Source organism: Sapajus apella, unplaced genomic scaffold, assembly GCF_009761245.1.
Source record: "Sapajus apella isolate SASKATOON/1434 unplaced genomic scaffold, GSC_monkey_1.0 scaffold6, whole genome shotgun sequence".
NCBI lineage: Eukaryota > Metazoa > Chordata > Mammalia > Primates > Cebidae > Sapajus > Sapajus apella.
The window spans coordinates 11,886,066-11,901,191 of NW_022436946.1; the positions used below are offsets into that span (position 1 = coordinate 11,886,066).

Consider the following 15,126-nt stretch of genomic DNA (forward strand, 5'->3'; position numbering starts at 1 on the left):
TTTTTCAAGAAATGGAAGGGAAATTATTCTAAGCATATTAAAGTTCAGCTTTGAAATGATAATGTTTCCAAAAGCCAAAGGCATATGCCAGACATTCAAGAAGCCAAGTTTTCTGTTGGACACATTCTTGGGAGTGCTGGAAGGCACACATTACTCTGGGCTGCAATACCGATTGAAAAAGAGAAGGCTTTATCATTACAAAAGGCATTCATCAGGGTTTTGAAGGGGAGGGGATTTAATCTATAAACATCTCTCTAAATCTCCTACTTGGTTTCTTAAAAACTATTCTTTAAAATCAAACGCTTTTCAATGAGTCTTAGGCAAATTAGACCGAGAAAGCAATACGCCTGGGTAGAGCAGGGTAAGGGGAACCAGTACTGTTATTCCCACAATTAAGGCCTGAAGCGAAGCAAACGCAAACACACAGGGCTCTGAAACACAGGGCGTTACAAGCAAGGATGGCGCACCACACAGCATGCTTCCCACAGATCAATATCTTAGCAGAAATTCCCCATGGTAGTAATCAGAGAAGGGTTCACTCCAGTGCTGGGGCTTAGTTCCACCCCCGTATTTACACCAATTAGAGATAAAGCAGCTGTGAACAGGACACAGGCAGTACTCACCTCAGCAATCTTCAGCACAGCACTCCCATTCAGATCAAATGTGGGCGTGTAGGTGATGCACAGTAAAACCTTTAACAAGGTGCGAGATGAAAGAAGGGACAAGGGGTTAACAGTAGGGAAATTCACTGTTGTTTCATATGCCCTTTGTGGAGTCCTGTTTTTATGATTCTTTTGCTACTTGCTTTATTTAATGTTTCTTTATAGCCCACCCACCGCTTTCTCATTAGTGGCCACACAGTGTTTAATAAAGCAGAGACTATCCTTTACAAAATACAGGCTGCTAATCTCTCCCCATGGAACGGACTTGCAAGACTGGCCAAAAACAGCATCTCTCAACAGCTCCAGGACGTGTGTCGAGTAACAGCAAAAACCGAAAGAGAGTTGTTTAGTAGCAGTCATTTGAAAAATGCCAGGCTTAATGCTAGGCACTCCATATGAATTATCTAGGATGATCTTTTAAAAATAAGTGTTGTTATTATTGCTCCTGTTTTACTGATGAGAAAACTAAAACCCTATGATTAAATATGTTGACTAAGGTCATACAGGTAGCAAGTTGTGAAGCTGAGATTTGAACTCAAGGACTCTGACTCCACGTGCTCACTCACTAGGCAAAGCCATCTCCATCTCTTCTGGGAGTCAAAGGTGAGCGTCATTTTCTATTCCTATCCCCTTCCCAAATCCACATGGAATTAGAAATTCTTTTATGGCGTTTTCCTCTTCCCTCTTGCAGTTTCCTCCAGAATGCTACACGGGGTTTACTTCCCTTATTTTCCGAGATACACAGACAATGGGTGGATAACATTTGCAAGATCTTTAAAGATCACTAAAAACTTCACTTTCTGCTTGTAAGCCTTTAGGGAACAGATCAATAAAAGCCTGTGGCATTTTAAGAAATGCTTCTCAATTTGTAGAGAAGAGGGTACTTTCTTCCTCTTCATTTAGCTTCTGACTTTTCTTGCTGCAGAAAACAGACACGAAAGTGCTGATGTCTGCTCCTTGATCTCAAACCCTACAGCCATGCCCTGCCTGCAGCTTGGCCTGCCAGGAGCAGTCTTCTGAGAATTTTTCTCATCTGTTCAATTCACGAAGGAGCATGGAAGCCTAGCAAATTTACCTAATACAGGATATACATCTAATCAGCATGCCCCAAAACTGCAGTTGTCAGATGTGAAAAGAAATCTCTCCCCATCTCACCGTCTTAGCTGTCAGCTAGGCCGGTCCTTCGGAGAAAGCAAGTATGAATGCAATTAAAGGGGAAGAAATACTTTTTGCCATATTTAGTCACAAGGGTGGGTATTAATTGCAGGTATGCTCCTCAGTCTTTTGATTCTTAAAGGGACTTAATCCAAGAATCAACTCCAGATAAAAATCGGCTCAGTCGGCAAGGCACAGTGGCTCACGCCTGTAATCCTAGCACTTTGCAAGGCCAAGGTGGGCAGATCACTTGAGGTTAGGAGTTCGAGACCAGCCTGGGCAACATGGCGAACCCGTCTCTACTAAAAATGCACACAGAAAAATTAGCCGGGCATGGTGGTGGGCGCTTGTAATCCCAGCTACTCAGGAGGCTGAGGCGTGAGAATTGCTTGAAACTGGGAGGCAGCGGTTGCAGGCAGTGAGTCAAGATCATACTGTTACACTGCAGCCTGGGCGACAAAGTGAGACTCTGTCTCCAAAAAAAAAAAAAAAATTGGCTAAGTGCTGTGGCAATTGAGAAAAAGGGACTAGGGGAGCAATTGCCCCTTGGCTTTATGGGAAATGAAGGCTTCTGTCTCATGACAATCTTTGGGAGTTGGGACTTGGTAGGCAGGGACGGATGAAAGCTGAGAGCAGTAGGGTCACCAGGACCTACCCTGGGCTTGGAGGGAGGCTACACCTTCCAGACCCTGTAGGTACACAGTGGTGGTCCCATGGCCAGAAAGCCCTGTCCTTGGCCCCCCCTCTCCTTTTTTACCATGTGGCTTGATTGGCTTCTTTCCTGTCTCACTTCAGACGTCGCCCCCTCAGAAAGACATTCCCGGGTCGCCCTCTCTAGTGTAATCCCCATCACATCTCCTTGTTTCATTTACTTCAGAGCAGACGTCAGTCTCATAAATGACTTATTTGCTTATTTGCAATCTTCTCATTAGACTATACCATCCGCTGAGCCTCTGAAAGGCCCTCAGGACATTCTCACATGATGCTTTCTTACTTTGAAGTTTATTTTTGGTGCCACGTTTCATGGCAGGGGTGTGGGGAGTCTGAGGTGGTGGTGGTGCTGGCCAGCAGAGGCCACTCAGTCCATCTGGGCTCTTGGTTTTTTAAGTATTGACAATAAAGACTGCCACCACTTTGTAATATGAAAACAATGATGGCAAATATTTGTCTGCACTGGTTAATTATTAACATTGCTTACAGGACTGACGATCGACTTTCTGCCTTCCATGGCTCTATGTATTCATACGAGGTACACAAGGGTAGGATTAGGAAGAAGCGTTCACAACTTGACCCAGTTTTCTGTGAGCAAGAGCTGCTTTTTGGCAGCAGCAGCTGGAAGCAGGAGAAGTTACCGAAGCGAGGTCTTCATGAGGGTGTTGAGTTAGCAGTATCAGTAATCAAGATTCTCAGGGGAATGCAGGAAGCTCGACCCTCTGTGTTGCAGGGAAGCCCAGCATATATAGAGGGACGCCTCCCTGCAACAGTCCACAGAAGCTGAGGATACCTGCACCCGGGCCCCCAGCCAATGCTGACCATGTTCACAAGATGTTGGAAGGAAGTCTTTTCACACCTAATGTCTGGCCACCAATATTCAAAGACTCACTGAGATACATATATATATGGGAATATGGTCCAGGTCCACAAGGGGGTGTAGTTTTAAGGGCAAGAACTTCCCAGGGCCATACCCCCCTCCCATCTCTCTCCATCCAGGCGATCTAATGGTTTATGTTCAAACTTTACAGGTGCAGGAAGAAACAAAAGGTCAATCACTCCAGCGGAAGTTCTAAGGAACTCCTTTCATTGGCCCAGGGTCTTAGGGAAGGTGGGGGTTCCTCCCAGGTTAAAAGTCCCCTTCTTCCACACCCCTTTGGATGCCATGTTTGAGTCCCCTTCCATGAACACTCCCTTCGTGGAAGCTTTCTCTCTCCTGGATTTCCCCTCTGGAGTCCCCTTCCACAATCTCTCGTCGGCCCCTGTCTTCCCCTCCTAAACTCCATCTCTCTCTATTCCCTTCCACTCAGTGTGGGAGCTGCTTTCCTCTCCTGGATTCCATCTTTCTGGATTCTCTCACTCAGTGTGAGAGTTAGCTGTTTCTCTCTCCTTCTCCGGTTTCTTTCTCTCTCTCTAAATCACTTTCTACAAACACTTTTGAGTTCGGCATTTGCTATGCACTGCACCATGGTCCCCTCTCTCATTCTTGACAGAGCAGGAGACCAAGAACCTGGAGAAACATCCTTTCAGGGGAGCTGAGGGCACCCCTAAACCCCAATATAACACATATATCTGAAAACAACAGGAAATAATGAAAGGAAGGTAAAGCACATTAATGAAGCCAGTTCCTTAAGTTCATGCAGTTTGTTGTTGAGAAGCACAGCAGATTTTAATTACAGGGCTGATGGTTCCATGCCCTCCTGGGACTCACAAAATATATAAAGGGCAGAGTGTCTAGCCAGGATGATGCAGCAGATAAAAATGACTTATCGAAACTGTTGATGTTCCCAGTCCTTAGCATGTATTAATTTGCAGGATTAAAACACAGAGTAGGGGTAGAAAATTTAGGGCAATAACAAATTGAAATCATCTGACTTCCATTGCATAATGAGAGGGCAACAAGTTTAGATTAACATTCTGAGCACGTTAGTCCCATGGAAAACAGAAGCAACTAAATATCAAGGGCAATTTTATTAAAAATATATCCTTCCCAGGGTCATTAAAGCATATTGACTAAATTACCATGGAACAGCAGGAACTTGAGTGATGGGCAGTGTCTTACAATCTATAACAGCTTAAAGAAACTGCCTCCATAAATGAGCCACAAGGAAAATAGGAAAAACAGGGGCAAAGCTTTCCATGAAAAGGCAAAAATCATTACAATGGCAAATAAATGTCCCCGATCACTTTATTTAAAAACTCAATGACTGAACAGCTACTATGTGCAAGAAGCAATCCCTCAATTTAAAATGTGCACAGAAACCCTGGGTTTACAGGGAAAAAAACTAGAATTAGACTTGAAAGGAGAAAGCAAAGTTGATTTATTGCAAGATTTGGGCAAAAATGGTAAGAATCTAGAAAATGTGGCCACATTAAGATTAGAGACCGATGGACGTGGATAGATAATGACGGTGAGTACAAAATCGCAGATGTGCTCTTCTAAGAACAACCTGAATTAATCCTCTCCCAAGGACATGTTCTGGTCATAATCAGGGGTTTCTCTGTCAGGCACACTCTGCCCAGGGCCCACGATCAGGGCACAGCAGAAGCTGTGATGTCAGGGCCACAAATGGGACATGATCATGCATGAGATTTAGCATTTAATTGCCGTGTGACTTTGTCTATGTCCTCTAGCCCTTTACCTTTAAAATTCCCATCCCACCCCCCAAGGATATTTACAGGAACAAATGAATGATTAAAGAAATAGTGCAGATGAGACAGATCTTTAAGGCTGTCTTCTCACAGAAGCTACACAAGTCTCATTTGATGTAGCTTATGGTAGCTATTCCAACATAATGATTAAGCTTATTTCAAGTAAAAGAAACTTAGAAATATCAGATAATCCATATAGAAAAATATAAAACCTTTGGTTTTCACTCCATATCTTATCAAAGCCACGTTATCATTTTTCTGACTCAGCTCCACTTTCTTCTTTCTGTTCTCCCTTTTAGACTGTTATTCAATTCCAGTCATTATTCACTAAGGTTCTAATTGTTGTGGGATTACAAATATAAAGGAAGCACAGTCTTTGACAAAAAAAAAACAAAAAAATCTCATCTATTGGAGAAATGAATGCCTGCAACTCTTCTTCAAGGCTGACTGTGATAAGCGCTTCTGCAATTGTGAGGTATATAACGATTTGGAAGGCTAGAAGACACAATAACTTTGGAAAAGATACACTTTGCAGATGAGAGGACATGTGAACAAAGCACCAACACTGGAGAGAAAAGGGAGGGAAAGACGCCTCAAGAGACGGAAGTGTCATGAGCAAGGCGTGGAAGTGTGAAAGCAGAGGCCAGGGATGATGCTGGAAGGATCAGCTGGAACTTTACTGCATGTCAATGTAAATGCCTTACGTTAAGTGTTTCACACATATTAGGGCTGGTCAGGCCAACAAATCATAACTAAGAAGAGATAAACTAGGGCAAATTGAAAGAGAGATAAAACAGGCACTTAGTAAGATGTAGATGATGTCAAAGACAGTTCCTAGTTGTTCCAATGGCAATGAATTGGCTGTTGTGCATTTGGAAAAAAGATGCAGGGAAAGAAGGCAATGGTCACCCATGTCTGAAACCTGGGTACCATCCTACCACTGCCCTCCCACCAAGCCCTACTGTCCGAGTCAACCTGGCTGAAATCTCTCATACCCCACTGTTCCCACGTATTTTACCAAGTTTTATATTAGATATTAATGAAGTAACATGCCTTAGAGAATAGAAATATAATTTGCTCAAATTGCCTAATATATAGTATTTAATGCTACAGAATGGGCAATTTGGAAAGTTTAGATACACTACTTAAATCTGTATACTATACACACACGCGCGCGCACGCGCACACACACACACACACCCCCACCCACCCACCCACACTGGATTTCTCAGCTTCTTGGCAGTAAGGTCTACCTTTTTTGAGGCCTGCTTGTTCACAGCACCTTGCTGGGCCCTGGGAGGTGCTGGGAGCAGCTGGGCCCTGGCCCGTGCTCAGTATCTTCTATCAAATGTCCAGATGAATGGTCAGCCTCACAGTTTCAGTGGACTGTGCATCTATGTGCCTACTCATTACTGTGAAATGTGTAGACAGTGTAGTAAAACAGCCCTTGTGGTGTGGAAGAAAACTGTTCTGGGCATCTGAATGTCAGATCCAGGTGGTCTGACTGGTGAAAGGCAATTTTTGTAACCATGTAATGTAACACTGGAGTTTCAGATGATCTATTTAGGGAAATTATAATTTGGTAATCCCTCATTGAGGATTAGCAAATTACATGAATCTGGCAGGACCTTCGTTTTGGATGGGGAGAAAATCATCTCTAGTAAAATCAGAAAGCATCTCCCATGAGACATTTCTGATATTTCCCTTTATGCTCTGTTGAGAACCTATGTATCTTCTGTACTCACCATCATAAACGGTAACTTGCATATAAGATTTATGAGTTGAAGAGCTCATTTCTGTTAGGTTCCAACAGAGCCCTTTGCAGGACCATTTCCAGAGGACTCAGGGGTGAAGAAGTAATTCCTGAAGTGATGAGAGAGCAACTCCATGGCCAGGCTACATCTCCCTGTGTGTGGCATGATTCAGGCTCCCATTCATTCACTCAACAAGTATCTGCTGAGGTGTTACTAGAGGCCACGCCCAGGGTAGGTGTTGGGCACACAGCAGTGAACAAATAGATAAACTCTAATCTTGCAGAGCTAACATTTGGTATGAAGATAGTCATAAAAATGAATTACAAAAAGCTGTAATGAACATTCCAAATGGGGAAAGGCACTGTCCTCTGGGAAGGCATGGCAGGGTCTAACACAATAATACACAAGGTATAATGCTGTATTCATCCTTTCATGGAACTCTAAATTTCACGTTATAATACATATAATCAATAAATTAAACCTAGGGAACAAAAAGGGTACTATCAAAATGTGAGCTGATTTGGGGGAGTCAATCTACCCCTAGGCCATATTGAGGGCATGAACCAAACAAAATAAGCTACTTAGGGCTCGAAACAGTACAGCCCACAGAAGGCCTTGCATTTGTCTCTCTTGGTGCATGGAGAAAACCTTAATGCCAGGCGCATTTCAAAGCCCAACTCTGGCTCTGGCTGAGAATTTAGCTTTGTTACTTAACACACATTCCCTTCTGGCCTCTCATGTAGATTGGCTTTAAACTTCATAAAGTTAAAAATCATTGCATAATTCCTTCTCTTTAGAAACATTCCAGTTCTTTTTTTACTCTGTCAAATTTGGCAGCAAGAACAGAAAATTCACTGATTAGCACAGGAATATTGAGACATCAAATGCCCTTCTATGGGATGAAGGGTGTGCCCCACTTCCGCACGTGCAGCCAAATGGAGTGTTAATTGCTGAAAGTGTACCTAGACCATGAAATATCAACAGAGATTTTTTTCCCTCATGGTCCAGGCACAAAAAACAAAGCAGACTTAGTCTTCTGAAGTTTGCAGAATGGCACAATGTTTATCTTTGGAGTGAGGGAGGGATCGAGTCACAGAGGAAACAAAGAATTTTCAGAGGACATTTCCTTACTTTAATTTAAAGTATGGATGTCGCAGAGTGAAATAATGGACATTGAAGACTCAGAATGGGGGAGGGAGGAGGATGAGGGATAAAAAACTATGTATCAGCGACAAGGTACACTACCCAAGTGACATGTTCACTAAAATCTCAGACTTCACTACTATATAATTTGTCCATGCAACCAAAAGTCACTTGTACCCCTAAAGCTATTGAAATTAAAATAAATAAATAAATAAAAATGTGGAATGACAAAGATGAGCTGTTTTTTCTTACTTGGTCAGGTTTTTCAATCTCAGCACTATTCATGTTTTAGGCAAAATAATTCCATTTGTGGGGGGACTGTGCTGCTCACTGAAGGATATTTGGCAGCATCCAGTGCCTATTTGGCACAACCAATAGATGGCAGTGGCAGTACCCCTATCCCCCAGCTCCTCCCTCCCACTGCCAGTTGTGACAACTGAAGATGTCTCCAGGCATTGCTAAATGCCCCCTGAGGACAAAATTGCTCCCAAGGGAGAACAACTGTTTCACTCATTTCTATCCCACATGCCTTGTACACACAGCTCAGAACTTCTACCAACAAGCTTCTCCAATCCCACGGCCCATGGGGCACATGTGGCCCAGGATGGCTTTGAATGTGGCCCAACACAAATTCATAAACTTTCTTAAAACATTATGATATTGTTTTGAGATTTTTTAAAGCCCATCACCTATCAGTAGTGTTAAGTGTATTTTATGTGTGGCCCAACAAAATTCTTCAGATGTGACCCAGGGAAGCCAAAAGATTGGATGCCCCTGCTCTACAACATTGTTCCAATTCCAAAAGGCTTAGAGCTAGAATCTAGGATTTCCAGAGAGGATCTAGGATGCGCCATTGATCCTTCCCTTTGCTTCAGAGGCTGTGGACTGCAAGTCACAACAAGCAGTTGGGCTACAACCTCAATCTTTATTTTGACCCTAAGAAAATGCATCAAGTTATTTCATTTCATAAAACATCTACCACTATTAGCAGGTTATCAAACAAATCACTTTCTGGCTCAACTTGCCGAATTCCTGGCAAATAGCTATTCTGAGAGGTTTTTTAAGGAAACAGATTTTGCTAGAGCTCCTAAATACCCAAGATGGAAAATCTTTCAAATTACTTATTGGCATATGGTCATGTCACAGGTTCTTTTCTGGCCTTTATTGATGCCACTAGAAGTTATTGATATTCATCAGATATGCCCTTAGCACCTAATTCTAGGAAATACTGTACCAGTGATATTCATAGAAAAAATATGTAAATATTAATTACAATTATTTTCGCTAATTCACCTGAACAAATAATCTGTTCATTATTTATATTTTCTTCTCCCTTCTAAACTTTCTCCCTTGGCCAAGTCTTATAACTGTGATTTCTAACTAGAGGCCTCACAAATCTATTTCTAGAGTCAACATTTTCCCCAGGTTGTAATCCTTAATTTCAGGTTCTAAACATCCCAAATATTGACATATTAGACCAAATAATTTCTTTGTGCCATTTCATGAAAATCACATCAACTTCACCAAGGTTCTAATATGGTAAACAACTAATTTCTAGGTCTAAAATTCTTAATTACCCCTGTAGATATCCCCATCAAGGAATAATCTATTTCTCTACCTTTTAAATATGAGGTATGGAGTGACCATTAACTTGAAATGACCAATGCGACATCAGCAAGCAAACCAACTAAACCCCCCAAACACTTGGGGGTCTGAGTTCCTCAGTTTTCCGTGCCACTGCCACCACGTAGATAACCTGCCATGCTAGAAAATGAAAGGTTTTCTAATGAAAAGCCTTATAAAAAAAGGCACCAGTTTTCTCAGTTGCATCTGATGCAGCAATTGTAAGTCAGCCAACCCCAGCCAAGCCACCAACTGACCGAAGATGGCTGAGTAAGTCCAGCTGGGATCAGCAAAAGAACAGGACGGTTCAGCCCAGCCTGAACTGCCTACCGCATTTTGGGGTGGTTTCCAATGCATGAGGCATAGTCCCAACCATATTTATTTTAGAATATGAACTTGCTTTACTCTTTCAAGTGAATTCCAGGAGATTCCGCTGTGTTTATGTGGCAAGGCAATTTAGTTGGTCAAGATGAGGTCTACTCATTCCAACCCTTAGGAAGAACAAACTGGATCCGTCAGTCACATGTTGATTACTGCTGGGTGATAACACATGATTACGGTGGGAAAAAGAAAAGGAAATTACTGGGGAAGGGCTGAATCAACGCCCTTCCAGCAAGTGTATCAGACATGAAGACCAGCAAGTGTATTAGAACCTGCACCCAAAAGTTGAGTGGAAAAGACTTATTTTTTTTCCATTGTACAAGTAGTTCATGTTTTAGAAATAGACTCTTGCCTAAGATTTCAGTAGAATGCAGGATGCATTTTCTCATAGACACAAGGATATAAGAAAATTCTATAACACAATGAATATAACTATAAGCACATAAATAGATGAGAAATCAGTATATAAAAATCAGATTTCTTTCATCTAGAACATAGATTAAATATTTTGTATTGGCAATAAATAAAATGGAAAATAATAGAAAAATAAAAATAAAAAATACAATTCTTAAATATACCACCATCAAAACTGTACTTAAAGGAATATATATATATATATATATATATATATATAGCCATGTAGAAAATGCTTATGATTTAAAGTATAAAGCAAGCAACAGGTTGACTGTGATGGCTCACGCCTCTAATCCTAGCATTTCAGGAGGCCAAGGCGAATGGATCATTTGAATGCAGGAGTTCAAGACTAGCCTGGACAACATGGCAAAACCCTGTCTCTACCAAAAAATACAAAAATTAGCTGACCATAGTGGTGCACCCAGAAGGCTGAGGTGGGAGGATCACCTGAGCCCTGGGAGGTCAAGGCTGCAGTGAGCTATGATTGCATCACTGCCCTCCATCCCGGGTGACAGTGACACCCCGCCAAAAGAAAATAAAAGGGAAAAGAAAAGAGAAAAGAAAAGAAAGAAAATCCTAAACACACAATGAATATAACTATCAGCACATAAGTAGATATGATGAGAAATCAGTATACAAAAATCAGTCAACATGATGGGATTTACAATGAACTTTTTCTTTTTTGGAATGCCCATAATGGTAAACTACTAGCATTTCTTTAAACTAGTCTTTTAAAATATTATGCACACATACACACACACACACACACACATCAAAAATTTAGATATAAACATTGAGACATGACAACATGAACTCAGTCTCTCTCTCTCTTAAATTAGCCCCTTAAGACCAGCGCTCAACCTACTGGACTCCATCTGTGAGTCCCGCAGGCAGCTTGGGCTTTCCTTTCCCACCTACTCACTGCCCATGCCACTGCTAGTCACCAGCTGCTCCTCATTGTTTCTGCAAACCAGGTCAGTGCACTCGGTCACACTTTTCTGCATTCAGCCCAGGTGGCCCCTTCCTACTGCCACCAACCTGAATTAAGTCCTGGTACCACCGGCTCAGCCTCTTCCAATAAGGTATTTCACGATGCCACTGACTTGGTTCTGCTGATTCCCGGATCATGCGGCAAACTCATCCTCCCTCTCCTCACCTTCCATGTTTAACCCCCAGCTCTGGCTGTATCACCTGCCTGCCTACAGAGAGCAGGCCTCTTCAATCTGCCTTTCAGATTCATCATCCACTATTCCTCACTAATTACAGTTTCCATCTCCAGGACATTTTTTCTCTACCAAGAATGCCCTCTCTCCCAACATAATTATCTGTTTACCTATCTTTCAAAATCCAACTCAAATAGTATTCTCTCCTTGAAGGATGTTCTCTCCCGCTAAACACACTTCTTCCTCCTGAACATGCCTACTGAACTTTTCTTCTGATTAAACATACACAGCTACTTTGAATTGTGGTAATAGCCTGCCTCTTCTTGCTTTCCTACTGAATTATAAACCCTTGCCTTTGAATGTTTTGTTTTTAATCCTAGTTTTATGTACTGTTGGTAACAAAAATATATTTGCTGAATAAACCAATAAAAATAAGGTCTAAAAAGGAAAAAAAATTCAATACAAATAATTTCAAATAAATTACTTTTTCAAGTTTAACCTGTAACAAACATATATTGACTTAATCTCACAGCTGGATTTTTAAGAAGTCAAATTTCATTGGTATGCTCCAGATAACACCCTCACTCTCCTTCCTTTTCTCTTTCCCTCTCAGACTCTGCAGGATGAGAAGCTCATCTCAAATTGTCTCTACCAATATAAACATAGGACTTTTGATAGTTGTATTGTTGATACTTATAGACCTCACCAAGCAAGCCACTCAAGATAGGGTTATTAAAGGGCTAGAGCCAACTTGAGTCTCTAGATCTGAAACACTTAATAATTACAGAGCTCTTATGGAATAATCAAATCACAAGAACTCCACCTAGCAGGATGGAACAGAAACATTAGCTCAGCTAAATAGAGGGGTGTTTTCCTTGGACTGTGGACTCATGGCTGATGGTTAGGACCTTAAATATACTGAGGTGCTGATATATGATAATTTACAAAATTATTCTTTTAAGCTAGAGAGCTACAGTTCAATTTACAGTAGTAAATATGAGGGCCTTCTTAAGTAATCAGAAATATGAGGATATGCACAATACTATTCACATTTTACAAATCGGAAGATTGAGGCACAGATAAAGCAACTTCCCAAGGCTACCAGGCATTCTAGCTCCAGAAGCTGCACTCTCACTATTTTGCTACAAGATATTTTGAAAAAAAGAAAAAGTAAAAAGAAGTCAAAGGCAACAGAGTTCCTTGATTATTCCACAGAACAGCCACACCATGCCATTCTCGAACACTTGCAGACACACTTGGCCATGAAAGGTTCCTCAGTGAATACCTATCTAGTGTGAGGAATTTCCACTCTCTCTTATGCTTCATTATCTTCAGAGCCATATTACTCACATTGATCTTACAGGTAACTCAAACCTCTAGGTCTGGAGTGCTGTCTTCTCTATCTATCTGAAACTATACACCTGCCGACCACATAAACTCTCAGCCCTGCTGCAAAACCTTTCCAGAAAAATATAAAGGGTTGAAAAGGCAATTCTGCTATCAATGACTGTTTAAACCCAGCCAAGCAACTAAACCATTCCAACTTCAATTTATTTATGAAAAGGATTTGATAATGTAGGACGTTATTTCAGTTCTAAAATATAAACCCATGTTGATCTTTCTCATTCTTGTACTCACAGATTATTATCTACTATCTCTATTTAGTTTCTTTGGTTTGTTGTTTATCCTAGTGGGCCATTAAAAACTACCACATGTGTTTCTGTCTTTCCATTAGTCAATAACTAAATTAACAAGGAATTAGTAAGCTATGTGCCAGATCCTGTGCTAGGCACCAGACGGATAAAAACAATACTCATAGTATGTTACTAGTTTTCCCTTAGTGACTAGTGAAATTTTCAAGTCATGCCTGAGTCAAGAGTTTAGGAGACATTACAATGTCTAATGGAAGCCAAGTAAAGTGAAACTGTGGATCAGCGGGAACTAGCGGATTTATGTATTTACTTGATTTCTTTTTTTTTTTTTTTTTTTTTTTTTGAGACAGAGTTTCGCTCTTGTTACCCAGGCTGGAGTGCAATGGCGCGATCTCAGCTCACCGCAACCGCTGCCTCCTGGGTTCAGGCAATTCTCCTGCCTCAGCCTCCTGAGTAGCTGGGATTACAGGCACGCGCCAACATGCCCAGCTAACATTTTTTGTATTTTAGTAGAGACGGGGTTTCACCATGTTGACCAGGATGGTCTCGATCTCTTGACCTTATGATCCACCTGCCTTGGCCTCCCAAAGTGCTGGGATTACAGGCTTGAGCCACCGCGCCCGGCCTATTTACTTGATTTCTAACTATCACTAGCCTCCAAACACAGGCTGCATTTTTCTTTGGTTTTGTTTTCTTCACCATAGGATCTTCTGTGCCCAGCACAGTGCCTGACACAGAAAACAATCAAAGATTTGCTGAATAGATGATTACAAAATCAGAGAAGCTTCCCATTCTATTTGGAACTAGAGAAGATCTAGAGCAGTGATGGGGGCCTCTGCATTTATACTCGCTTAAATAAGATTATGTGGGAAAAGTTTTAAGACACTTAGTAGAGTGATTCTCAAATATAGTTAACACTTGGGAGTGGTGGTGCTTTAAAAAGATATTAATAGATAATATGAAAATCTCCATCTCAAAAATAATGCATAAACTCCTTAAAGGAAAATCACATCTCTAAGCTTTCCATGTTTGTTACTTACTTTTTCATGTATTTTTACCATCTGCTGAAGGCTGTCAAATCAAAGGGTAAAGAAAGATGTGACGAAACTTAGCAAGAATTATATCAATATGTTTGCAAAGGAGAAAAAGATTCTCATCACTCAACCTTATGATCAGGAAGAGGGAAGGCTGTGTGAGAACTATTTACTTAGCAGAATCACATATTTTAGACACTTCATCGCATTAACTGCACAAACAATATGTTTGCAAGTTTGTTGGATCAACCTCCAACAACGACACATTCAGGAGTTAAACATTTTTCATCAAATGTTGGATTTTTCTTTAATGCTAGAGATTGCTGCAAATCTTCTGAAGTGTCTTGGTGGCTTCAGGCTAAGAAGAGATTTCTCCTTGTTATCAGAGGCAAGACAAATTAGCCATTTCACTCTCAAACTTCACTAATGATCCCATTCTTTCCAAAAGAACTCTAGAAGACCAAATGCCCAGAGTTAAGAACATCAAAGCTAACCATCTGAAGAAACCTCCCAAGTGTAAGACTCTGCCATTAAAATATTACTGAGCCAGGTGCGGTGGCTCATGCCTGTAATTCCAGCACTTTGGGAGGCTGAGGTGGGTGGATAACGAGGTCAAGAGATCGAGACCATCCTGGTCAACATGGTGTAACCCCGTCTCTACTAAAAATACAAAAAATCAGCTGGGCATGGTGGCGCGTGCCTGTAATCCCAGCTACTCAGGAGGCTGAGGCAGGAGAACTGCCTGAACCCAGAAGGCGGAGGTTGCGGTGAGCCGAGATCGC

The 15,126-nt window shown here is 41.4% G+C and overlaps 2 protein-coding genes across 3 annotated transcripts in view; one reads left to right on the forward strand and one right to left on the reverse strand.

The window, feature by feature from the left end:
* ARFGEF3 (ARFGEF family member 3) overlaps positions 1 to 15,126 on the reverse strand; it is a 175,781-nt gene that overhangs the window by 106,647 nt on the left and 54,008 nt on the right. For both annotated transcript variants that reach the window (XM_032274646.1, XM_032274647.1), the window contains one exon: positions 624 to 692. In XM_032274646.1, the coding sequence (XP_032130537.1) occupies positions 624 to 692 (69 nt within the window). The remainder of the gene's footprint in view (positions 1 to 623; positions 693 to 15,126) is intronic.
* PBOV1 (prostate and breast cancer overexpressed 1) lies at positions 12,655 to 12,956 on the forward strand. The gene is given in 2 exon segments (XM_032274429.1): positions 12,655 to 12,838; positions 12,841 to 12,956. Coding segments are annotated over 2 exon segments (300 nt in total).